The sequence below is a fragment of the Mobula hypostoma genome, chromosome 6 (genome assembly GCF_963921235.1).
Source record: "Mobula hypostoma chromosome 6, sMobHyp1.1, whole genome shotgun sequence".
In the NCBI taxonomy this organism is placed as follows: Eukaryota; Metazoa; Chordata; class Chondrichthyes; order Myliobatiformes; family Myliobatidae; genus Mobula; species Mobula hypostoma.
Window position 1 is genome coordinate 184,934,660 of NC_086102.1, and position 15,776 is coordinate 184,950,435.

General features: G+C 42.6%; 1 protein-coding gene across 1 annotated transcript in view; it reads left to right on the forward strand.

Moving 5' to 3' along the window:
• The window catches only part of parp9 (poly(ADP-ribose) polymerase family member 9), a 64,338-nt gene that overhangs the window by 15,699 nt on the left and 32,863 nt on the right, over positions 1–15,776 (forward strand). The window contains exon 3 of the mRNA XM_063052450.1: positions 3,996–4,026. Within this exon, the coding sequence (XP_062908520.1) occupies positions 3,996–4,026 (31 nt within the window). The remainder of the gene's footprint in view (positions 1–3,995; positions 4,027–15,776) is intronic.

A 15,776-nucleotide genomic window follows, 5' to 3' on the forward strand; every position in this document is an offset into this window, starting at 1 on the left:
GTTGGGGATAAAGTCCCGTGGCAGGTTTCGTTGCAGCCCCAGCCTTCTCTGTTTCAGGCTGCTTAATCTCCTTTTTCTTTGGAGGTTGGTGTCTTTTAGCCACCTCCTTCCATCGTTTAAAACATCTTAACATGTAATCAGCATCCCATTTTGGGTCGCCGTCCCCATTTCGGGTGGTGTCCTCCCAGTGCTGGATTAGTCTCAAATTAAACTTCCCCTATACAGCCAATCCCCATGTGACCACTCACTACTGAATGTAACCGCATAACGATTAGCTCCGGTCTCTCTGATTACCATATCTGCCGGGGATCCAGGCGGGACCAAGGGTCTCCTATTTGCTGGTGGTGCCGTTTTATCTTTTTATTCTTTTTGGCGGTCTTTTTCCTACCTGCACTTGAGTGTTCAAAGCCTTCGTCATTCCTCCAGAACTCCGGTTTATTAGCAGGATCAGCGCTAGCCGATCAGCTGCTGGCACTTCCCATTTTTCCTGGTTAGGATTTTAATTTCAGTTCCTTTATACACACTATGTGCACAATGAGCGCTCACTGGTGTGTTTCTTCAGTCTTTCCACAGGTCTCTCAGTTCAGTCACGGAATTAATCGGTAGCTACCTTGTTACTCCCACAAGCACCCCCTGCCATCCCCCTTTCAGCCAGGAGACAGACCACCAGTCTCCCCCTTTCGGCTAGGAGACTGATTTCCCTTCCCAACTTGGAAGGCACCTTTCTGTCTTGCTTCTCCTTTTCCGCCTAGGGTTCTTTTCCTAGAATTGTGTAAGAGCCGCTGTCTTGTTTTTGCTCAAGCGTACCCTACAGCAATCCCATCCTCGTCACCATTCTGTTGCGGAAAAATCTCAGGAGCAGCAGACAGACAAATCAGGCCGACTCAGAGAATTGTTTCAGACTGAAGGACTTCATTTATACGTTATATAACGGAGATCCTCTTTTCCTAAAAGCGGTGCTCAAAAGCTCTGGTTAGTGTTCAGACACGCTTCATTATATAGACACAGCGTACGTAACTAAAAGCACTTAACAATAACATTGCTTGACTGTGAACTTAGGCCTAAAATGTAACAAACAACGTGACTTTGAACTTGGCCTAAATTTCAACAAACAGCATTACGTGAATGCGGCGCCATAACATTTTTCTTTAGACATTATCAAGGATTTTCAGCTGAATTCTAAGAGCAAGGACTTTAGCTGAATTTTAACAGCATTCACAAGCTACAGTATTAGGTTAACCCCTACATATCCAAAGAGTCTTAAATTGTTCCACACTCTTGAAGCAAGAGATTGGAGCTCTGCAATTTAGTGACAATTTACAATGAGACTGGATGCACGTTGACTTGACATTGAGAGTGGATGCAAACAGATGGTGGAGTCAAAATGGACAAAAGGATGTTGTTGATATTGTCTGTAACATATCATTGAATGGTGACTAATAGATTGCAGTTTATGGTTTACAACAGCAAAAATATTAATTAGGGGCCAGAGCTAAAGCTCCTGAAAACAGTGTTAGTAAATGCACAATTTTTGAAGGTTAAGTATATTTTAAACAATTTTCTGAAAATATTTTTTCTAGTATGTGTAGAAATAGATAGCTTGTGTGAAATCCCTCATTACTGACCTTGAATGAAGATGCCCTTCATTTAAAATAAGATAATTTACAAAAAATTACTCCACATATAGTCATAGTCATAGTCATACTTTATTGATCCCGGGGAAAATTGGTTTTCGTTACAGTTGCACCATAATAAATAGTAATAAAACCATAAATAGTTAAATAGTAATATGTAAATTATGCCAGGAAATAAGTCCAGGACCAGCCTATCGGCTCAGGGTGTCTGACCCTCCAAGGGAGGAGTTGTAAAGTTTGATGGCCACAGGCAGGAATGACTTTCTATGGCGCTCTGTGCTGCATCTCGGTGGAATGAGTCTCTGGCTGAATGTACTCCTCTGCCCAATCAGTACGTTATGTAGTGGATGGGAGACAGTGTCCAAGATGGCATGCAACTTTGACGGCATCCTCTTTTCAAATGCCACCGTCAGAGAGTCCAGTTCCATCTCCACAACATCACTGGCCTTACGAATAAGTTTGTTGATTCTGTTGGTGTCTGCTACCCTCAGCCTGCTGCCCCAGCACACAACAGCAAACATGAGCACACTGGCCACCACAGACTTAATTAGTATTTATTCACAATAAGTCCATCAATTAGCCAAAGCACAAAAGTTATGGTAATAATTTTTTGAAAAAAATAGAAAATCAACATCCCACTCCCAAACCATAAGTCACTTCTCTGAAGAGTTAACAGCCTGATTTTCAATTAATTGAGGGCACTCTCCTGAGTCGCTGCATCACTGCCTGGTATGGGAAGTGTACTTCCCTCAATCGCAGGACTCTGCAGAGAGTGGTGCGGACAGCCCAGCGCATCTGTAGATAGTCAGAGTCATACTTTATCACTCTTCAGCACATTTACAGAGACAGGTGCATAAAAAGGGCCCGAACTATCACTGGGGACCTGAGTAACCCCAGCCACAACTGTCCCAGTTGCTACCATCCAGGAAACAGTACCGCAGCATTAAAGCCAGGACCAACAGGCTCTGGTGAAGCTTCTTCCACCAGGCCATTAGACTGATTAATTCATGCTGACACAATTGTACTTCTATGCTATATTGACTGTTCTGTTGTACATCTTACTGCAATGCTATTGTACATTGCATATTCAGACGGAGATCTAACAAAGATTTTTACTCATGTATGTGAAGGATGTAAGAAATTAAGTCAATTCAATTCAATTTAATGTATGGTAGGTGATGGGTATGGCTTTTCAATTCTTAGATTTGACTGTTTAATTGTTATCTTCTTTGCAGCTTAGCAAATCTGCTTGTATTTTAAGTCGTTCTTGTATGCACATAACAGTTTAAAATGCCTCCTAATGGTCACAGATTGTACATATAGCTATTCCTTACTGATCCCTTAGTGGTCATATTTGTATAGAACAGTTATGACTCTGGAAGATTCTCTTGGTGCTGCATAATTTGGATAAGTTCTTTCTTATTGCTTAACTCTTATCTCCAAATTTAAATGGAATTTTCTCATTCTATATGGGTATAAATATAGCTGACTACAAGGCATCACTATCTTAGTTCTTTTGTCTCTCTTCACTTAGTAGACCCCATCACTGTTTGTTTCAATTTTTCTTTGTTCTATTAATGCTTAATAAACTGATCTTGAAGTAACAAGTTTTGTCCCTCTTTCCTGACTTCTGAAAGAACCTTGGATTAAAACCTCAGAATCCAACATAGGGGTACAGGAAGTTTGACTTGGCATTGCCTTGTTTATCCACAGATGTAATTATATTCGTAAATGATTTCCTCGATGAATTGTTGAATTAATAATAAATTCCCGCTGTAGTTACATTAGAGAGCCTGGGTTCCTTGCAGATTTCTCTCCTGTCCTCATTTAAAAGCACTTCATTAAGTTAAAATATGGAAATTTGATATCTGCGATAAAATAGAAAATGCTGGAAATATTCAGCAGGTCAAGTAGCACCTTTTGAAAGAGTTTTATCAGAAATATTATAGCTAAAGCAATGGATCAGCTCAGGGAAATGGCAGTAGATATTCCAGGAAGTCCACATATGGGAAGAAGGCTGTTATTGAAGATACTGCCTTCTGATCTTCAGTAAGTCATCTTTGATGACTAAAGACTCTTCTTGCTGTTCTAGTTCATCTGCCTTCAAAATGGCAGCTACCTTTTGACAGAAATCTATGAGAGATCAGTGAGAGGTAGTTTCAAGTTTTGCCAAATTTATTTGCTTGAGGTAGAAGATGCCTCAATCAGTGTCTCTGGTATTGACTGATTCTTTACTGAGATCTAATCTAAGAAATACAGAATGTTGATAACTATCCTGAGTGTATTTTGTGTTGTTGAAATTCTTTTATGTTAGAACTGTTTAATATTTTAAATGTTTCTTATTCTAATTTTCATTTTTAGGTTCCTGAGAAACATGATGGAGAGAATATTAGTAAGTGATTCCCAGTTTCAAGAGAATTTAAAAGTACTTTTGTTTTCTAATGCTGAAGGGACTTCTAATATGGGAGGGGGTTGCGAGGAGTAGGATATTGCATTAAAATGACAAGCAGTCAAATGTTCAGAGCCACCTTCCTCTGATGAGGCAGAGAAGACAGGTTGTAACTGCTATCACTCAGCTTATTTCAGTGCTTGAATTTCAGAAAAAGGACAGTCACCAAAAGTGATCAGTAATTTGGGAAACTTCCATAGATTTGCAGTAGGCCTTTCCCAATGTAAGCCTCTGCCAGGGATTCCAGCAGCATACAGTGAAGCAACAGTGGTCCTAATGTCAGTCATAACATCACCAGTTGTCACTCAGGTGTGTCTTCCTTAATTCCTGCTGGGAATGCATTGTGCAGGGCCGATCAGCAGCGGCAACTGAGCTCGACGAAGGATTGCTTCTCGCAGGTCAGAGGCGGTAATTTAAAATGAGAGCTTCGCTGGCGTTAGTCCATACTGCGGGGCATATCAGCTGTCGCAACTGAGCTCAACGAACTAAATAAAAGTACAGAAAGGATAAGCAAAGTGGCCATTGTCGGGAGTAGGCCAGTGGCGAGAGTAGAAGCGACAGGCTTTGGGTCATTCAGGCTTTAGTAAAAGCGGGCTTCGGTGAGGTAAGTGGGTAGGTGGACTTCGTTTTTGGTTTCTCTTTGCATTTTTTTGAGGAATAGAGAGCATATCAGTAGGGTTAGAATTTTGCTCTGGGTGTTGGATTTGGGAATCCTGGGAATCTTCCTGTCTCCCAGATGGCCACATCTGCGCTAGATGCACCGAGATGCAGCTCCTGAGGGACCGTGTTAGGGATCTGGAGCTGCGGCTTGATGGCCTACAGTTTATTAGGGAGAGTGAACAGCAGATAGAGAGGAGCTACAGGGAGTTAATCACCCTCAGGCTGCAGGAGTTAGGTAAGAGAGAAGCGAAGGGAAGAGCTCAGATAGTAGAGAGCACCCCTGTGGCCAACCCCCTCAGTAATCGTTATCTCGATTTGGATGCGTTTGAGGGGATGACCTGACAGAGGACGACCACGGCGATCGGGTCTCTAGCACTGAGCCTGGTTCCGTGGTGCAGAAGGGAAAGAGGAAGATGAGGAATATGGTAGTCATAGGGGATTCCAGAGTGAGGGGAACAGAGAGGAGTTTCTGTCAGCCAGGTAGACATACCCACATGGTGTCTTGCCTCCCAGGTGCCAGGGTATGGGATGTCTCGGATCGGGTGCAGAGTATTCTGAAGGGAGAGGGTGAACAGCCAGAAGTCTTGGTACAGATTGGTACCAATGACATAGGTAGAAAAAGGGAGGAGGTCCTGAAGAGAGAATTCAGGGAGTTAGTTAGGAAGCTGAAAAGCAGGACCTCCAGGGTAGTAATCTCAGGGGAAAACAGAAATCAATCAAAGATAGTGTGCAACAGAGATTATAGAAAGAACAGGCAATAAAGGAAATTACAATGACATGAGAGAGGCCGAAGTTGACTGGAAAGGGACATTTGCAGGAAGGACAGCAGAGCAGCAATGGCTGGAGTTTCTGCAAAAAATGACGGAAGTGCAAGACGGATATATTCCAAATAAGAAGAAATTTCCAAAGTGAAGAAGGACACTACCGTGGCTGACAAGTGGTCAGAGCCAAAGTAAAAGCAAAAGAGAGGGCATACAAGGAAGCCAGAGCTAGTGGGAAGATAAAGGATTGGGAAGCTCTTAAAAACGTGCAGAAGGAAACAAAGATCATTAGGAAGAATAATGAGAGGAAGCTGATGACTAATATCAAAGAAGATACTAAGAGCTTTTCTTTAAGTACATAAAGGGTAAAAGAGAGTTGAGGGTAGATATAGGTCCAATACAGAATGATGCTGGAAATATTGTAATGAAAGATGCAGAGATGGCAGAGGAACTGAATGCGTATTTTGCATCAGTCTTCACAATGGAAAACATCTGCAGTATACCAGATATTCAAGAGGGTCAGGGAAGTGAAGAATGTGCAGTGAAAATAATGACTGAGAAGGTGCTCAGGAAGCTTAATGGTCTGAGGGTGCATAAATCCCCTCGACCTGATGGAATACACCCTCGGGTTCTGAAAGAAATAGCTGGAGAGATTACGGAGGCATTAACAATGATCTTTCAAGAATCAATAAATTCTGGCATTGTACTGGATGACTGGAAATTGCAAGTGTTACTCCGCTATTTAAGAAGGGTGGGAGGCAGCAGAAAGGAAACTATAGACCTGTTAGCCTGACATCAGTGGTTGGAAAGTTGTTGGAATCAACTGTTCGGGATGAGATTATGGAGTACCTGGAGGCACATGACAAGATAGGCCAAAGCCAGCATGGTTTCCTGAAAGGAAAATCCAGCCTGACAAACCTACAGCAATTCTTTGAGGAAATTACAAGCAGGGTAGACAAAGGAGATGCAGTAGATGTGGTGTACTTAGATTTTGACAAGTTGGTGCACATGAGGCTGCTTAGCAAAATAAGAGCCCATGGAATTACAGGGAAGTTACTAGCATGGGTGGAGCATTGCCTGGTCAGGATAAAACAGAGAGCGGGAATAAAGGGATCGTATTCTGGCTGGCTGCCGGTTACCAGTGGAGTTCCACAGGGGTCGGTGTTGGGACCGCTGCTTTTTACGATGTATGTCAATGATTTTGACTATGGTATTAATGGATTTGTGGCTAAATTTGCCGATGATACAAAGATAGGTTGAGGAGCAGGTTGTGTTGAGAGACTTAGATAGTTTAGGGGAATGGGCAAAGTGGCAAATGAAATACAGTGCTGGAAAGTGTATGGTCATGCACTTTGGTGGAAGAAATAAATGGGCAGACTATTATTTAGATGGGGAGAGAATTCAAATGCAGAGATACAAAGGGACTTGGGAGTCCTTTTTCAGGATACCCCAAAGGTTGACCTCCAGGTTGTGTATTTGGTGAAGAAGGCGAATGCAATGTTGGCATTCATTTCTAGAGATATAGAATATAAGAGCAGGGATGTGATCTTGAGGCTCTATAAGGCACTCGTGAGACCACACTTGGAGTATTGTGTGCAGTTTTGGGCTCCTTACTTTAGAAAGGACATACTGAAACTGGAGAGGGTTCAGAGAAGATTTACAAGAATGATTCCAGGAATGAAAGGGTTACCGTATGAGGAACGTCTGGTAGCTCTTGGGCTGTATTCCCTGGAGTTCAGGAGAATGAGGGGAGATCTCATGGAAACATTCTGAATGTTAAAAGGCCTGAACAGATTAGATATGACAAAGTTATTTCCCATGGTAGGGGAGTCCAGGACAAGAGGGCATTACTTTAGGATTGAAGGACGTCCTTTTAGAACTGAGATGCGGAGAAATTACTTTAGTCAGAGGGTGGCAGATTGTGGAATTTGTTGCCACAAGCGGCTGTGGAGGCCAAGTCATTGGGAGTATTTAAGGCAGAGATAGATAGGTTCTTGATTAGCCAGGCAGCTACATCTAAGGGTATGGGGTGAAGACAGGGGAGTAGGGATGACTGGAAGAATTGGATCAGCCCATGACTGAATGGCGGAGTATACTCGATGGGCCGACTGGCCTACTTTTGTTCCTATATCTTTTCGTCTTATGGTGGGAGAAGGGAATACCATTATTTCCTACCCAGGCTGCTCACCTTTGATGACTGGCCGGTGGGAATTGTGCGGTGCCCATCCCAATCACACAGTTACCTCTTTCGGACTGAAGAGCCCCACTACTTGATACAAAGGTGTAGTGTTGTGGTGCAGTGTGTTGAAACTCTGATTAAACACCAAGTTAAACCGGAGCCAATGAAGACAGAGTCGTAGTAAGGTTAACCATTTACTGATCACTCTTCCACACTAACATCGTACGGTGAAAACTGTTGATGATAAATACAAACATAGACAGCGCCTGTTTCATTCTGGAGACCAGGGGCTCTCTCTGCTTTCAGCGAGAGTCTCCGGCCGCCCCGAGCAGCGGGGGGAGGGGGGGCGAGGGTGGGGGGGTCCCGTCAAACCGCCGTTGGGCTCGAGCCCACCCCGCGTCTGAAATTGAAAAGCCGGCACGCGCGCCGCCCCAACCGCCGCTTCCTTCACAGAAACCGCGTTAGTATTTTTACTTCAAGTACTTTCTCATGAACTTACGGCGTTGCTTCTATAATGTTTCTTTGTGGGTAGAAACGGAGCTCTTCACGATCGCGCCGCACGCACGGCTCCCGCCTTCACACCTTCCCGAACCGGTGGTGACGTCATCGCACGCCGCCATATACCCTTGACAATGAATTTACCTTTATAATACTGTAACTTAATTATCAGCCTTTAACTTTAACTAGAAAATAGTTACAAACAAATCATTTAAAGCGCAGACCCAACAAAGTCAAATAAATGCCTTAGGGGCAACACAAAAGGTATCCATTATATTCTGTCCTTCAAGAGTCTAACCTACAGCAGGAAATTCTACAGGGATGTAGGATTTCTGCCTGACTTTGGACAAGTATGCATTTTCTGTGTGATCACTGCAGAGACTTGGTATTGGCTGTTCCAAGGATTAACAGTAGGATTGCTTATTTGTGTATTGCTTCTTGTTGCCCAGCAAAAGTGGTGCAGGTTCATGGCACTGCAATACGTTGTTGTTATCACAATCAAGTTCAATATCACTGGCATATGATGTGAAATTTGTTGTTTTGCGGCAGCATTACATTACAACACATAAAAATGTAAATTACAGTAAGAAAATATATATGTTAAATTAAATAAGTAATGCAAAAAGCAAAATAAAAAAAAGTAGTGAGGTAGTGTTCATGGGTTCAATGTTCAATTTCCATTCAGAAATCTGATGGCAGAGGGGAAGAAGCTGTTCCTGGATGGTCGAGTATGTGCCTTCAGGCTCCTGTACCACCTTCCTGATCTTGAATAGAAATTCAAGATTTTCTACTCTGAAGCATTCTTTGTAACAGAACAATATATTGGAATTAGTTTATTCGTGTCATGTGCACCAAGATACAGTGAAAAGCTTTTCCTGAATACTGTTTATACAGATCAAATTATTGCACAGTGCATTGAGGTAGAGCAAGGTGAAACAAAAACAGAATGCAGGAGAAAGTGTAACAGCTACAGAGAATTTACAGTGCAAGTCAACAATCAGGGGCAGGATCATAATGAGATAGATTGTAAATAGTCCATCTTGTCATACTATGGAACAATATTGTAACAGTGGGTTAGAATTTGTCTTTGAGCCTGGTGGTATGTGCTTTTAGACTTTTGTATCTTCTGCCTGATAGGAGAATGCCACAAAAGAGATACCAGGTTGACCACGAATCCAGAATTTTTGTGATCTGTGTCGTGCCGGATTGGTAGTTTTGCTGAGTCACAGGTGATTAGGTTAGGAGTAACAAATAAACACCTCTAATCCATGTGATGAGCACCTCACCCTACCTTTAAAGTACCCTGTAAATAGTACGTTGGACAAAAAAGAAAAAAGAAACAACAAATGAAAAGCATGAAGCACTGCTCAAAATCTTATGCCATGCCACTGCTTGAAACACTGAAACAACCCTTCACTGTAATTGCACTCATAATCCAGTACTAATTCTTCATGAAATAATTTCACTTGTTTCTTCACCGTCTCTCCTGACAGTTCTACTCCTTTGCTGATGTGGAGTTTAAACCACTTTCAGCAGCACACACAAAATGCTGGAAGAACTCAGCAGGCCAAGCAGCATCTAAGAAAAGAGTACAGTCGACTGAGTCCTGTCGAAGGTTTTCAGGCCAAAATGTTGACTGTACTCCTTTCCAAGATGCTGACTGGCCTGCTGAGTTCCTCCAGCATTTTGTGTATGTTGTTCAGATTTCCAATATCTGCAGATTTTCTCTTGTTTGTGACTTTGAAAACTTTATCTGGTTGTGAACATTTTCTATCTTTTAGTTTTCCTTATGCACAATTGTTTTTTTAATTCTGTGTCAGCCAAGAGCTGGAGCAACTTTCCTTTGCTTCTTTACATCATAAACTGTGGAAGAGCTGATATTATATAAGTTGCATATGCTTTTCACAGACACCACAGTCAAGGTTTTTCAAAACTTCCACCTTATCTTGTATAGATAATGTGTAGTGTTTGCAATGTATACCACAGGAAGCACTTCCTTTATTCAATGAAGACATGACTGAGGTTAGGTAAGCACAGGTTATAAAAATAAATGTAGAATAACACAAAGAAATAATTTGCTTCTTTTGAAGACTGCACCAACAGCTGATTCTGCTAATTGCACTACAAAAACAGTGGTGAGGAGTTAGCACGGCAATGTGGGAAATTTGAAATTAGGCTGGCGAAAATGATGTCCGAACCAGGGGCAAATCCAGATTACTGTTTGCCAGATTCCAGGTAGTTGAGCTGTGTATTATTCATTTAAAGAAATCTAATTTTTCATGTCTCTTTAAGAATGAAAATTTTTCAGGTCGTGAAGTGAAGCTTTTGGCACATTAGCCTTCACGAATCAAAGCATTGAGTACAGGAGATGGGATGTTATTTTGAAGTTGTATAAGACATTGGTGAGGCTGAATTTTGAATATTATGTGCAATTTAGATGTAAATAAAGTTGAAAGCGTACACAGAAGATTTACAAGGATTTTGCTGGCGCTGGATGACCAAGTGTGGGCTTTGTTCTTTGGAACGCAGAAGATTGAGAGGAGATTTGACAGGGGTATGGATAGGAGAAATGCGAACAGGCTTTTCCCATTAGGTTTGGGTGGGACTACAACCTGTGGTCATGGGTTCAGGGTAAACTGTGAAAAATTTAAGGTGAACTTGAGGAGAAACCTCTTCAGTTAGAGGGTCATGAGAGTGTGGAACATGCTGCCAGTGCAAGTGGTGTATGCCTACTTGTGTGCTGCACTTTTCTATGGCTCTATGACTATGAATTCTGGATAATTATAGTTAAAGAAATGTATGACATAAGAAGAGGCTCTTTGGTCCACAGAGTCTATGTTGACCACCAATGCTGTAAGAATTCCATTTTTAAATATTCTCCCCGCATTTTCAGCTACTCCCCTCAGATTCTGTCACTCTTGCTCATAGTAGGGGCAATTTATAATGGCCAACTAATCCACCAACCTGCATGTCTCTGGGAGCTGAGAGAAATTGGAGCAGCCCAGAGGAAGCGTATGTGATCACAGGGAAAACGTGCAAACTCCACACAGACACTACTTGAGGTTACATTTGAACGTGGTCTCTGCCATAGTGAGGCAGTGAGTCTACACGGTGTGCTGTTGTACTGTACGGAAAACTCTGGGGAGACGTGAAGAAACAAAATTACCTCTCTATACTTGTGAGGAAAATTAATTGACAAATTACTTATGTCAGTTAGAAAATATTTGGCAACTGTTTGTTAGATTCTTTTTCACCCTGTATATTAACATCAATACTAATGTGTTTAATAATATGTAGCTGTTTTTACTATTTCTTCTGAATTCTTTCATTATTGTTTTTTCCGTACACTTTCACACGAGGAGCTGACATTAGTTTGCAAGAGGATCAGAAGTTTTACAGCAAGCAAATAAATGAAATAGAAACTCTGCAGTTGGAAGAGGAGGGTGAGGTTATTGTTTCAACTCCATTGACTCTTTTTTTCTACTTTAGTGATACAGCCGAGCAAGCCCTTCCAGCTCTTTAGCCCAACAAGTCTACAACACCAAGTAACCCTAAGCTCATCATAGAACAATTTACAAAGACCAATTAACCTACCTGGGCACATGTTTGGATTGTGGAAGGAAACCGGAGAACCCAGGGAAAAGCTATGGATTCCACTGGGAGCACACACAGAAACTCCGTATGGAATGGCACCGAAATTAAACTCTGAACTCCAGAATTCCCCCCCAAAAAACTGTCACCATGTCATATTACTAAAAATGTCATGTATTTCCAGACAAATTAAGAAATGGTATCCAATTCTTGACCATAAGGCCATAAAACATAAAGGTCTTTTAAGAGACTTTTGGATAGGTACATGGAGCTTAGAAAAATAGAGGGCTATAGGTAAGCCTAGTAATTTCTAAGGTAGGGACATATTCGGCACAACTTTGTGGGCCGAAGGGCCTGTATTGTGCTGTAGGTTTTATATGTTTCTAAAACATAGATGCAGAGTTAGCGGCATTAGCGGCAGACCAATCGATTCGCAGAGAGAGAAAGCTTCGTACAGGTCGGGGAGAAGACTTGAAAAAAGGAGCATTTCAGGGGGCTTGGCGCATTAGCGGTGGATCAATCAATTTGCAGAAAGAGGGAGCTACGTACAGGTCGGGGAGAAGGGTTTAAAAAAGGAGCGTTTCGTGGGGCTCAGCACATTAACGGTGGACCAACTGATTTGTGATTCATCAGCAGGAGCAAATAAAAGTAAAGCAGGGTCAAAGCAGAGTGGCCATTGTGTGAGTGGACCAGTGTGGGAGTGGGAACTTTGGCTCAAGCAGCTTTGGCATTGAGGCACAGGTAAGTAGTAGGTAAAGCTTATGTAGTGGTTGAATAAAAAGACACTAAATTACAGCTAATTAAATAAAGGGATGATGCAGGATCAGGTGATGAGCTGTAGCTGCATGATGTGGGAGCTGGTGGACCCCATTGTGGATCCTGGTGACCACATCTGCAACAAGTGTTGGCTGTTCAAGGAACTCAGACTCAAAGTTGATGACCTGGAATCTGAGCTTCAAACATTGGCACATCAGGGAGGGGGAGTGTTATCTGGATTCTCTGTTTCAGAGGGAGTCAAACCCATTAGATTAGCTGCTTCAGATTGGTCTGTGGTTAAAGACAAGAGGATGTGACTGCGAGTGAGGTGGGTAGTGGGATCCAAGAGACAGTGCTGGAGGAGCCTCAGCCCTTGAGCTTGTCCAACAGGTCTGAGATTTTTGCTCCCTGTGTGGATGAGAGTGGGGTCTGTAGGAAGGATGAGCAACCTAACGGTGGCACTGTAGTTCAGGGAGCCATTCAAGAGGGGAGAGGAGGGAAATATAGTGGTTATTAGGGATAGTATAGTCAGGAGAATAGACAGAGTTCTCTGTGGTGAAGATAGAGTGTACTGGGGAACAAAAGTTTAACTGAAAATGGAAAGATTTAAAGAAGATTTTTCACATGTAGATCAAGATGGCACCAGTTCATTTTGTCTTGATTGCCTTACGGAAACTGTTGGAGCCCATGAAGTGCAGTTTGGAACTGATCAAATGATCTAGTGGTTTGCTGTGTCTGGAGAGCTGCCTTGTGGAGAAGATCAGAGACAGGATCCCAAAAGGGTCCGAGAACACGAGCTGTCTCATGGAAAAGACCAGAGAGCGCGGGGTCACAAATGACTCCATTTATAAGCATCGAGGAAGATTGAAGCATTAAGGTGAATGCGGAGGGGGGGTCAGTGATCACCCCCAATGGATGCCACTGGGACAACGACAGTCAGCAGCTACGTCGGTGGTGTTTGGACCTGGCATGGCGGTTGCTCTTCAAGGAAGGACTGAGTTCATGCAGCCGCTCTGCTTAAATGGTGATTGGTTGATGTTTGCGATATTCTGAGATTTATGTGATTCTTGAACTGTATTTTATGTTGGTCTCCTTCAGTTATTCAGTGTTTTTTTTCTTGTGGCTGATTGGCAGGTGGGTGATCTGTTAGTTTTGTGTGTGTGGGGGGAGGGAATTGGGCGTTTTGTCGCGGCTCTTTTTTGTGAGTGAGAGGGTCGGGGATTTGATGTTATTGCCACTGGAGTTTTCTCTGCGGGGGAGAGGGTTGGGGATTTGATGCTATTGTGGCTGTTTTTTTCTGCGAGGGAAGGTGGGGGGGTTTTGGGGGTTGTTAGTTTTGTTTCCTTTTCTTTTTCATGTTGAAGGTGGGGGGTGTTGATATCTTTTCTTTCAACAATTCCCTTGATCTTTCTGTATTTCATGGCTACCTGAAGAAGATTAATATCAGAGTCGCATTGTACATGCATACTTTGACAATAAAATGAACCTTTGATGGATATACAGTAGATATTCTGGCATGGAGTCTCATCTATTCTATAGACTGGGCTGCATGCATTACTATTTGTAGGATTTTCTAGTCAAGGGCATTAGTGTTTTCATACCAGGCCATGATGCAGCCAGTCAATATACGTGCCATCCACACATTTGTAGGAGTTTGTCAACATTTTAGATGTCATGCCAAATCTTCACTAACTTCTAAGGAAGTAAAGGTGATGCTGTGCTTTCTTCATAATTGCACTTACGTGTCAGGCCTGGGACAGATCCTCTGAAATGACAACACCGAGGAATTTGCTGACCCTCTCCACCTCTGATCCCTTGATGAGGACTGGCTCATGGATCTCTAGTTTCCTTCTCTTGAAGTCAATAATCATATCCTTGGTCTTGCTGACAGTGAGTGAGAGGTTGTTGTTCAACCAGATTTTCAGCCTTCCTCCTATATGCTGATTCGTCACCACCTATGTATCGGCCAATAGCAGTGGTGTCGTCAGTAATCTTCAATATGGCATTGAGCTGTGCTTAGCCTCACATTCATAAATATAAAACGAGTACGGCAGGGGGCTAAGCACACAGGCTCTGGGCTGAGGGAAGTTGTGGAGGAAATGTTGTTACCAATCCAAGCTGACTGGGGTCTGTAAGTGAGGAAGTTGAGGATCCAATTGTACAACAAGGTATTAAGGCCAAGGTCCTGTAGTTCATTGATTAGTTCTAAGGCAATTATAGTATTGAATGTTGAGCTGTAGTCAACGAAGAACATCTTGATGTATACATCTTTGCTATCCGGATGTTCCAGGTTTGAATGAAGAGCCAACGAAATGGCATCTGCTGTGGATCTGTTGTAATTTTGGGTTTCGTGGTTCATCCACGGCCTCTAGTTGGGGAAGACTGAATGAGCCGATCCAAGTTACTTCTCAGACAGGAGTTGATATATTTCAACACCAGCCTCTCAAAACACTTCACCACTGTGGATATAAGTGCTGGATGTTAGTCATTGAGGCATTGGTATAATTGAAGCCTGCTAGAAGCAGAAGGGTACCCCAGACTGCCAGAGCAAGAGGTTGAAGGTATTGGTGAACACCCTAGCTAGCTGATCAGCACAGGTGTCTAGTACTTGGCCATGTACCCCACCTGGGCCACGTTCGGTTCTGGTGGTCAAAGCGAACATAAAAGGCTTTGAGCAACATCTCATCTGGGAGCAACACCTTTTTATCACCCATGATGCCGAGTTTCACTTTGTAAGGGGCAATAGCATTGAATCCCTGCCAGAGCTGTTGATCTTCCTTCAGTGATTCAGGTTTGATCCGCAATTGTCACTTCACATGTGACATGGCTTTCTGGATGATCTTGTATTTTACTTGTTTTCCAGAGATCCTTTGTGTAAAACAGGCCTCTGAAACAAAAAAAATGGGTAGAGCAACAGACATCACATCATTGCTGTGGAACAGCAACATAGAAGTTAGCATAACTCTACTATAGCACTTGTGATCCAAGTTCAGTTCCGATGTCGTCTAAAAGCAATCTGTCTATTCTCCCCTGACTGTGTGAGTTCCCCTAAGTGCTCTGGTTTCCCCCCACTTTCCAGAGATTTGTGGCTCAGTAGGTTAATCGGCCAAATTGGTGGAATCGCTTGGCACAGGACTTTTGGCCAGAAGGGCCTGTGACTGTACTGAATCTAAATAAAATAAAAGTATAAAAATAAGATTATTTTTGGGTGGCGGGATGAAGATATGTCTTTACCAAAGGAGGTGTAA